The sequence below is a fragment of the Ammospiza nelsoni genome, chromosome 35, assembly GCF_027579445.1.
Source record: "Ammospiza nelsoni isolate bAmmNel1 chromosome 35, bAmmNel1.pri, whole genome shotgun sequence".
Taxonomy (NCBI): Eukaryota; Metazoa; Chordata; class Aves; order Passeriformes; family Passerellidae; genus Ammospiza; species Ammospiza nelsoni.
The window spans coordinates 1,372,269-1,382,725 of NC_080667.1; the positions used below are offsets into that span (position 1 = coordinate 1,372,269).

The following is a 10,457-nucleotide window of genomic DNA, read 5'->3' on the forward strand; positions in this document are numbered from 1 at the left end:
TCTAAAAGGCACTGCTTAATTACTTCAAGTCTGCCCCTTCCCTTTTAGACAGTCCAGGTACACAAAATACAGCAGTAAAAAAACAGTAACAGGTTCAAATTCACCTCAAAAACAACAGTGACAGGTTCAGATTCAATTCAAATACAACAACAACAACAACAGTATCAATATCAGTAACAGCATCAATATCAGGATCAGGAGAAGTATCAGTGTCAGTGTCCCTGCCAGTAAAATCAGTAACAGAAGTGACAGTAACAATTTCCCCTGCTTTTGCACCAAAAAAATCTTTTGTGTCAATTCCGGGGCCTGTGTGCTCAATCGAGCATGAGGTTTGGCTTTGGCATGTGTAGTCTGCGAGAGGTTACAAACTACACAAAACCTGCAAAATCTCACTGGCTGCTGGAATCCTTGTCCGTGACGCCAATTATGTGAAGGTCCGCCAGAAATAAACGGGTGACGAATGATTTTTGGGTGCAAAAATAACCAACACAAGGCACAGGGGTTTTGCAGTAACAAATCAACAAGGTGCAATTTATTGATTATAACCACAGCTAAATATGCGTTGGTTAAGGGATCCGGGGAAGAGAAGGGTAAGACAAGGAAAAAGGGAGGAAAGAGGTCAGGGAATGGGGTATAGCTACCAAAACGTGATGTCTTCGGGGTCCCGCCGCCGAAACTCGCTGGTACACGTCTTGGGGAGATCTCAAAGGACAGTCGGGCCAAACCCCAATATATATACTGTTCTTGGTTGGGGGAAGGTAACTGAAATTAGGTTTCCATGGAGGGGAGAAGTCCATTGTTTTCATGGCCGAATGCTCACATGTACGTTAAGTTTTCCCCCTCCCTGAGTTGGGAGGGAGTGCAGTCCCAGTCTCTGGAAGGAGGTTGCCAGGGGGGTGCCATGGGGGTGCCATGGGGGTGACAATAGGGTGCCAGAGGGGTTCTTGGTTCCTTGATGAGGGGATTCTCATCTCTGTTGGTCTGTCACGGTGGTTGAAGACAGGCAAGAGGGGTTTTCCCATGGAGCGGGGGGGGGGAGCCACCCCAGAGCTCAGTCCAGCCAGCTCAGGAGTTTGGAAGAAAGTCCAGTTCAATTGTCCAGAAAAGGGCAGCATGCCCCCTTCGAGTACAGCATGGCGTGTTCTGCAAACATCACTTGTGAACACACTAGATAAGCAGGAGACTTTCTTTCTCAACCAGCTCAGCAGCTTTAACCCTTCGGTAGTCTTTTCTCATGACAATTGTGAGGCAAAAAATGAAGGATTTTCGGATGGACTTCTACACGACCCCGTGACTCACGATTGTCTTGAGGAATCTTCATCAGCAGAGCTCTAGAGTGTCTTCGATACTCGTTGCACGTCGGTAGCATAACCCTGGAAAAGTAGGGATGACAGGGGAGAGGGGATAAAAGGGGAAGAGAAGGAAAAGAAAGAGGGGAAAAAGGGAATCAACAAACATAAACATAAACATAATTAATATTGATCATCATAACAACTTCACACGTGGTTATTTGTTATTACAATTTCAAAAATTATTATTAATTTTAACAATTTCACAAAATATTAATCAGTTAAAGCAATATCATTTGTTTAACAATTTCAAAATGATTAAAACAAATCACAAACAACAAACAAATCATAATATAACCATCGTCTTTTAAAATTATTTTCTAAAAATTAAAGTAACTTTCTGTGAATCATACTTGATATTTAAGAAGTTGTTCTAAGGCACATATGCCTGATTCATAACTGTTTTGTATCAAGTGTTTTGGGGACATCTATTGTATCGAGTACATCAGCTAAGCGGTGTGCATTGACTACAGTTGACAGTTTCTTAAGCTTTTTAATCGTTCTCCAATTCAAAATGAATAGGGCTGCTGACAAGATAAAGCCAAGCGTAACTAGGATCAAAAGAACAACAATTGGATGGCACACACTGTTCAGAACACCTGTGGCAGTAGGTGACCACCCAAAAAGAGTATCCCACCACCTATGCTCAGCATCCTGCTTTACCCTCTCCATAACTCGGTGTATTTGTCTCACGTTGTGATGAACAGTCACCAGGGTCTTCTGTCCACTCTCCTTGATTTTCTTGAGGATGTCAATCAGGTCTTGATGGAGCAATAGTTGTCTCACGAGGGTGAGGTTCATTCCGATAGGAGTGGGCATCAGCTTCTGGATCAGTGTGTAGTTGGATTGCAGTAAGTGGTGAGAAGTAACTGGAACTTCATAAGAGAAATCGCATCCTACTATCTTAGTAAAGTTACAAGCACAAAAGTTTGAATGATTCTTTGTATCTACCACAACATCTCCTACAAAGACAGAATCACATGTCGTTCTAAAGCATGCACAGCCATTGCCTATGTATATAAGAACTGTCTGGGTATCCTCATGTGGACAAATCTTGAAATGACAGTTGTTCTGCTCTGTGTCCAAACACATATCCTGAGCTACAATTGCATTGCTTTCACAGATAAACCCTTGCTGTTCTCGGACAATACAAGTTTCCAGGTTAACAGTTTGCCATTTGTCATCAACCTGACGAGCCCATCCCCTACGTTCAGTAGGATAGAGAACAGCTCCGTCATGGTTTAATCCTAATGCAATAACAGGGAAGACCAAATGTACAGAGGCATTGCGTATGGTTAGGACAAAAGCAGTGGCTGTGTTTGAGATGGGATCATAGGTAAAGTTCACCAGGTTCCACCAGGATTGGAATTCTCTTTCAAATTCAGTGGCACTGTCCCAGATTATTTTCCAAATTTCTGTGGGGAAGGTGCCTTCCTCGCCCTCTCTTATGATTGCAGCAGAGAGAGATTGCATCCACAATTGTGCCTGGATACAGCTGAAGGCTAAGGAAACATTGTTCTGTGTAGCACTAAGTGCATCAATTACCAATTTGTGATTATCCACATTCACTCTTTCCCAATTTGGTAATATGCTTGATAGCAGCCACTGGTGTGTTCGCAAAAGCCAATAAGAATGACTGCAGTAGTTGCTGTAATTTGGTCAAATCTCTAGTTGTGACAGCCAATTTATTCAAGTTCAATTAATTTACATGTTATGTATAATATCATCACTTGGTGTTACCATAAGGGGAAGGGAAAACATCATTTCTGTTGTCCATCACTAGTGTTATCATGGTTTATCAGGTCTTCATGTCCCTCGGAGTTCTTCTGAAAAAGTAAACACAACAGACTCTGCCACGAAGAGACAGAAAAGGTTAGAAGAATGGAATTGTCAGAGAGGTTTTGAACAGCAGTGGTACTTCCCCTACAGCAGCGGGGGGTCCACCAAAAACAGGTTGTCCAGGGTAATGCCCTGGGTTCTTGAAATCATCTGCTCCCTGTAGTGAAGGAATTGTGCTTGGAGCTGTCTGGCAAAAAGCAGTGATTTTGGAACACTCATTTACCCCCCATCTATAGTAAGAGGTGTGAGAAGTCCATTTAATCTTTTTACCTTCTGCCCTATCCTGCACACTTTTGACAGTAAAGTGAGAAACATTACCAGATTGAATTTCCTGTGGGTTTAGGAAAATCCCAAACCATCCCTGCATTGCTTTAACAGTATTATCTCCTGTAGCTCTTTTAAAAGCATCAGCCTGGAGCAACCCAAATATAAACATAGCATAGGACTTGGTGTTAATACAGACAAGAAAGTAATTCTGTCCCTCACTTTGGAAAATACTCCAAACAGTTAACAGTTCCCCAACCTGGGCATTGTCCTGTTCCTCTCTGTTAGCAGAAGTGGGGGAGAGAGGAGGGGTTGCTCTAGTCACAGAGGCAGGTTTATTTTGGCTGCTGCCCAAGCTCCCAGTTTCTTGGATTGCCCAGTTCTCCTCCACCTCTCTGGGAGCCAAGCCAACCACAAACACCCCTTCCCAGGTAGTGTACCTTTTCTTTTCATGAATCAATTGCAGGCAGCCAGCTTTGTGAATGTTTTCCAGGAGTTGGTCGGGGGTACGGACCAAAGGGTCTCTCCTTTCCAAGGGGTTGAGCCCCTCTGCCCAATGATCTTTGTGCTGAGTTAGGGACCATGGGATGCGTCTGTCTGCTGTTGTTAGGAACACCCCATGTCCCCAGCACCCACCGGCTTCTTGTTCTGACAAAAGAATCTGATCTCCCCCAGTGAGAGACACTTGACAAATGTGTTCTGTTTCAGATTTTTGGGGGAGAAGCCCGTACTGCTTTGCAAGTTTTGTTAATTCAGTAGCAGTGTACGGGATTTCTTTAGTGGTTTTGTGCGGGCTAAAATCTTCATTATTGATATAGTTGCATTCTGTTTTAATTAGAGGTTTTATGTTGTTACAGCAGTGTTTCCCACAATTTTTCATCAGGGTTAATTCTGTTTGAGAACAATTTTGACTACTGTGAGGAGTTTTTTTCTCCTCTGTTTCTTTTGAGGAATCAGAGTTCTATGAATTTTTAACATGTTCCTCTCTCAGGGCAGTCCGTAACAAGTTATTTACATTTCTTTCTTCATCCAATTGTTTTTGCAAAACTTCAACTAGGTTTTGGAGGGAGTCTATGATAGCATTTTCCCCACTTTTTCACTTAAAGCGAGTTTCTATGGCTGCTGTGAGACAGGCACCCAAGACTGAGCAGAGGATGGTTTTATTTTTGCCCAGTTTAAATTTTGTTTCATGTTGCAAAGAAGATATTCTATCAATAATATTTTCTAAGTTAAACCAATTGCAGTTTGCCCATTCTTCTCCCCCCGGAGAAGGTGTGGCATTGTATTTAGCAAGCAGAGCATAAAATTCAGCTTTACCTTTTGCACTGAAGTTTTTAGTCATTTTGTGAGGGGACCAAAGCTACACCAGGGAGTTAACTTAAGTTACACAAATCACACAGCCTTTCCACTGTCCCCTTGCTTCCCTGGGTAGTTGAAGAGGCAGAATCAGTCTGGGAGGCCCTGTGAGGTTGCTTCAAATTTGTCTCTTCCTTCCCAGACAGTACAGATACACACTCACATGAACACATACACACAGAAATGTTTTCTTTGTGAGGGGACCAGAACCTAGAACAGGGAAAAAGCCACTCAGCCTTCGCTGGGCCACCCCTCGCTCCCTGTGTAGGTGAAGGGACAATATCTGTCTAAAAGGCACTGCTTAATTACTTCAAGTCTGCCCCTTCCCTTTTAGACAGTCCAGGTACACAAAATACAGCAGTAAAAAAACAGTAACAGGTTCAAATTCACCTCAAAAACAACAGTGACAGGTTCAGATTCAATTCAAATACAACAACAACAACAACAGTATCAATATCAGTAACAGCATCAATATCAGGATCAGGAGAAGTATCAGTGTCAGTGTCCCTGCCAGTAAAATCAGTAACAGAAGTGACAGTAACAATTTCCCCTGCTTTTGCACCAAAAAAATCTTTTGTGTCAATTCCGGGGCCTGTGTGCTCAATCGAGCATGAGGTTTGGCTTTGGCATGTGTAGTCTGCGAGAGGTTACAAACTACACAAAACCTGCAAAATCTCACTGGCTGCTGGAATCCTTGTCCGTGACGCCAATTATGTGAAGGTCCGCCAGAAATAAACGGGTGACGAATGATTTTTGGGTGCAAAAATAACCAACACAAGGCACAGGGGTTTTGCAGTAACAAATCAACAAGGTGCAATTTATTGATTATAACCACAGCTAAATATGCGTTGGTTAAGGGATCCGGGGAAGAGAAGGGTAAGACAAGGAAAAAGGGAGGAAAGAGGTCAGGGAATGGGGTATAGCTACCAAAACGTGATGTCTTCGGGGTCCCGCCGCCGAAACTCGCTGGTACACGTCTTGGGGAGATCTCAAAGGACAGTCGGGCCAAACCCCAATATATATACTGTTCTTGGTTGGGGGAAGGTAACTGAAATTAGGTTTCCATGGAGGGGAGAAGTCCATTGTTTTCATGGCCGAATGCTCACATGTACGTTAAGTTTTCCCCCTCCCTGAGTTGGGAGGGAGTGCAGTCCCAGTCTCTGGAAGGAGGTTGCCAGGGGGGTGCCATGGGGGTGCCATGGGGGTGACAATAGGGTGCCAGAGGGGTTCTTGGTTCCTTGATGAGGGGATTCTCATCTCTGTTGGTCTGTCACAGTGGTTGAAGACAGGCAAGAGGGGTTTTCCCATGGAGCGGGGGGGGGAGCCACCCCAGAGCTCAGTCCAGCCAGCTCAGGAGTTTGGAAGAAAGTCCAGTTCAATTGTCCAGAAAAGGGCAGCATGCCCCCTTCGAGTACAGCATGGCGTGTTCTGCAAACATCACTTGTGAACACACTAGATAAGCAGGAGACTTTCTTTCTCAACCAGCTCAGCAGCTTTAACCCTTCGGTAGTCTTTTCTCATGACAATTGTGAGGCAAAAAATGAAGGATTTTCGGATGGACTTCTACACGACCCCGTGACTCACGATTGTCTTGAGGAATCTTCATCAGCAGAGCTCTAGAGTGTCTTCGATACTCGTTGCACGTCGGTAGCATAACCCTGGAAAAGTAGGGATGACAGGGGAGAGGGGATAAAAGGGGAAGAGAAGGAAAAGAAAGAGGGGAAAAAGGGAATCAACAAACATAAACATAAACATAATTAATATTGATCATCATAACAACTTCACACGTGGTTATTTGTTATTACAATTTCAAAAATTATTATTAATTTTAACAATTTCACAAAATATTAATCAGTTAAAGCAATATCATTTGTTTAACAATTTCAAAATGATTAAAACAAATCACAAACAACAAACAAATCATAATATAACCATCGTCTTTTAAAATTATTTTCTAAAAATTAAAGTAACTTTCTGTGAATCATACTTGATATTTAAGAAGTTGTTCTAAGGCACATATGCCTGATTCATAACTGTTTTGTATCAAGTGTTTTGGGGACATCTATTGTATCGAGTACATCAGCTAAGCGGTGTGCATTGACTACAGTTGACAGTTTCTTAAGCTTTTTAATCGTTCTCCAATTCAAAATGAATAGGGCTGCTGACAAGATAAAGCCAAGCGTAACTAGGATCAAAAGAACAACAATTGGATGGCACACACTGTTCAGAACACCTGTGGCAGTAGGTGACCACCCAAAAAGAGTATCCCACCACCTATGCTCAGCATCCTGCTTTACCCTCTCCATAACTCGGTGTATTTGTCTCACGTTGTGATGAACAGTCACCAGGGTCTTCTGTCCACTCTCCTTGATTTTCTTGAGGATGTCAATCAGGTCTTGATGGAGCAATAGTTGTCTCACGAGGGTGAGGTTCATTCCGATAGGAGTGGGCATCAGCTTCTGGATCAGTGTGTAGTTGGATTGCAGTAAGTGGTGAGAAGTAACTGGAACTTCATAAGAGAAATCGCATCCTACTATCTTAGTAAAGTTACAAGCACAAAAGTTTGAATGATTCTTTGTATCTACCACAACATCTCCTACAAAGACAGAATCACATGTCGTTCTAAAGCATGCACAGCCATTGCCTATGTATATAAGAACTGTCTGGGTATCCTCATGTGGACAAATCTTGAAATGACAGTTGTTCTGCTCTGTGTCCAAACACATATCCTGAGCTACAATTGCATTGCTTTCACAGATAAACCCTTGCTGTTCTCGGACAATACAAGTTTCCAGGTTAACAGTTTGCCATTTGTCATCAACCTGACGAGCCCATCCCCTACGTTCAGTAGGATAGAGAACAGCTCCGTCATGGTTTAATCCTAATGCAATAACAGGGAAGACCAAATGTACAGAGGCATTGCGTATGGTTAGGACAAAAGCAGTGGCTGTGTTTGAGATGGGATCATAGGTAAAGTTCACCAGGTTCCACCAGGATTGGAATTCTCTTTCAAATTCAGTGGCACTGTCCCAGATTATTTTCCAAATTTCTGTGGGGAAGGTGCCTTCCTCGCCCTCTCTTATGATTGCAGCAGAGAGAGATTGCATCCACAATTGTGCCTGGATACAGCTGAAGGCTAAGGAAACATTGTTCTGTGTAGCACTAAGTGCATCAATTACCAATTTGTGATTATCCACATTCACTCTTTCCCAATTTGGTAATATGCTTGATAGCAGCCACTGGTGTGTTCGCAAAAGCCAATAAGAATGACTGCAGTAGTTGCTGTAATTTGGTCAAATCTCTAGTTGTGACAGCCAATTTATTCAAGTTCAATTAATTTACATGTTATGTATAATATCATCACTTGGTGTTACCATAAGGGGAAGGGAAAACATCATTTCTGTTGTCCATCACTAGTGTTATCATGGTTTATCAGGTCTTCATGTCCCTCGGAGTTCTTCTGAAAAAGTAAACACAACAGACTCTGCCACGAAGAGACAGAAAAGGTTAGAAGAATGGAATTGTCAGAGAGGTTTTGAACAGCAGTGGTACTTCCCCTACAGCAGCGGGGGGTCCACCAAAAACAGGTTGTCCAGGGTAATGCCCTGGGTTCTTGAAATCATCTGCTCCCTGTAGTGAAGGAATTGTGCTTGGAGCTGTCTGGCAAAAAGCAGTGATTTTGGAACACTCATTTACCCCCCATCTATAGTAAGAGGTGTGAGAAGTCCATTTAATCTTTTTACCTTCTGCCCTATCCTGCACACTTTTGACAGTAAAGTGAGAAACATTACCAGATTGAATTTCCTGTGGGTTTAGGAAAATCCCAAACCATCCCTGCATTGCTTTAACAGTATTATCTCCTGTAGCTCTTTTAAAAGCATCAGCCTGGAGCAACCCAAATATAAACATAGCATAGGACTTGGTGTTAATACAGACAAGAAAGTAATTCTGTCCCTCACTTTGGAAAATACTCCAAACAGTTAACAGTTCCCCAACCTGGGCATTGTCCTGTTCCTCTCTGTTAGCAGAAGTGGGGGAGAGAGGAGGGGTTGCTCTAGTCACAGAGGCAGGTTTATTTTGGCTGCTGCCCAAGCTCCCAGTTTCTTGGATTGCCCAGTTCTCCTCCACCTCTCTGGGAGCCAAGCCAACCACAAACACCCCTTCCCAGGTAGTGTACCTTTTCTTTTCATGAATCAATTGCAGGCAGCCAGCTTTGTGAATGTTTTCCAGGAGTTGGTCGGGGGTACGGACCAAAGGGTCTCTCCTTTCCAAGGGGTTGAGCCCCTCTGCCCAATGATCTTTGTGCTGAGTTAGGGACCATGGGATGCGTCTGTCTGCTGTTGTTAGGAACACCCCATGTCCCCAGCACCCACCGGCTTCTTGTTCTGACAAAAGAATCTGATCTCCCCCAGTGAGAGACACTTGACAAATGTGTTCTGTTTCAGATTTTTGGGGGAGAAGCCCGTACTGCTTTGCAAGTTTTGTTAATTCAGTAGCAGTGTACGGGATTTCTTTAGTGGTTTTGTGCGGGCTAAAATCTTCATTATTGATATAGTTGCATTCTGTTTTAATTAGAGGTTTTATGTTGTTACAGCAGTGTTTCCCACAATTTTTCATCAGGGTTAATTCTGTTTGAGAACAATTTTGACTACTGTGAGGAGTTTTTTTCTCCTCTGTTTCTTTTGAGGAATCAGAGTTCTATGAATTTTTAACATGTTCCTCTCTCAGGGCAGTCCGTAACAAGTTATTTACATTTCTTTCTTCATCCAATTGTTTTTGCAAAACTTCAACTAGGTTTTGGAGGGAGTCTATGATAGCATTTTCCCCACTTTTTCACTTAAAGCGAGTTTCTATGGCTGCTGTGAGACAGGCACCCAAGACTGAGCAGAGGATGGTTTTATTTTTGCCCAGTTTAAATTTTGTTTCATGTTGCAAAGAAGATATTCTATCAATAATATTTTCTAAGTTAAACCAATTGCAGTTTGCCCATTCTTCTCCCCCCGGAGAAGGTGTGGCATTGTATTTAGCAAGCAGAGCATAAAATTCAGCTTTACCTTTTGCACTGAAGTTTTTAGTCATTTTGTGAGGGGACCAAAGCTACACCAGGGAGTTAACTTAAGTTACACAAATCACACAGCCTTTCCACTGTCCCCTTGCTTCCCTGGGTAGTTGAAGAGGCAGAATCAGTCTGGGAGGCCCTGTGAGGTTGCTTCAAATTTGTCTCTTCCTTCCCAGACAGTACAGATACACACTCACATGAACACATACACACAGAAATGTTTTCTTTGTGAGGGGACCAGAACCTAGAACAGGGAAAAAGCCACTCAGCCTTCGCTGGGCCACCCCTCGCTCCCTGTGTAGGTGAAGGGACAATATCTGTCTAAAAGGCACTGCTTAATTACTTCAAGTCTGCCCCTTCCCTTTTAGACAGTCCAGGTACACAAAATACAGCAGTAAAAAAACAGTAACAGGTTCAAATTCACCTCAAAAACAACAGTGACAGGTTCAGATTCAATTCAAATACAACAACAACAACAACAGTATCAATATCAGTAACAGCATCAATATCAGGATCAGGAGAAGTATCAGTGTCAGTGTCCCTGCCAGTAAAATCAGTAACAGAAGTGACAGTAACAATTTCCCCTGCTT

General features: G+C 42.9%; 3 protein-coding genes across 5 annotated transcripts; all 3 read right to left on the reverse strand.

Moving 5' to 3' along the window:
- Nucleotides 1-502: 502 nt before the first annotated feature.
- Nucleotides 503-4,332, reverse strand: LOC132086045 (uncharacterized). Of its 2 annotated transcripts, XM_059491507.1 has the most exons (3): nucleotides 3,090-4,332; nucleotides 2,013-2,174; nucleotides 503-1,373 (listed from the first exon to the last, which is right to left on the reverse strand). In XM_059491507.1, exon 1 carries the CDS (start codon nucleotides 4,330-4,332, stop codon nucleotides 3,223-3,225), a length of 1,110 nt encoding a protein of 369 aa, XP_059347490.1. In that variant the 3' UTR covers nucleotides 503-1,373; nucleotides 2,013-2,174; nucleotides 3,090-3,222. The 2 variants fall into 2 exon arrangements, with proteins under 2 accessions (XP_059347490.1, XP_059347489.1); XM_059491506.1 differs by having other exon boundaries at nucleotides 2,013-4,332.
- LOC132086049 (uncharacterized) lies at nucleotides 1,661-2,822 on the reverse strand. The gene has a single exon (XM_059491513.1). It carries the CDS (start codon nucleotides 2,820-2,822, stop codon nucleotides 1,743-1,745), a length of 1,080 nt encoding a protein of 359 aa, XP_059347496.1. The 3' UTR covers nucleotides 1,661-1,742.
- A 1,264-nt stretch (nucleotides 4,333-5,596) lies between the features above and the next one.
- LOC132086046 (uncharacterized) lies at nucleotides 5,597-9,532 on the reverse strand. Of its 2 annotated transcripts, XM_059491509.1 has the most exons (3): nucleotides 8,183-9,532; nucleotides 7,106-7,267; nucleotides 5,597-6,466 (listed from the first exon to the last, which is right to left on the reverse strand). In XM_059491509.1, exon 1 carries the CDS (start codon nucleotides 9,423-9,425, stop codon nucleotides 8,316-8,318), a length of 1,110 nt encoding a protein of 369 aa, XP_059347492.1. In that variant the 5' UTR covers nucleotides 9,426-9,532; the 3' UTR covers nucleotides 5,597-6,466; nucleotides 7,106-7,267; nucleotides 8,183-8,315. The 2 variants fall into 2 exon arrangements, with proteins under 2 accessions (XP_059347492.1, XP_059347491.1); XM_059491508.1 differs by having other exon boundaries at nucleotides 7,106-9,532.
- Nucleotides 9,533-10,457: the final 925 nt, after the last annotated feature.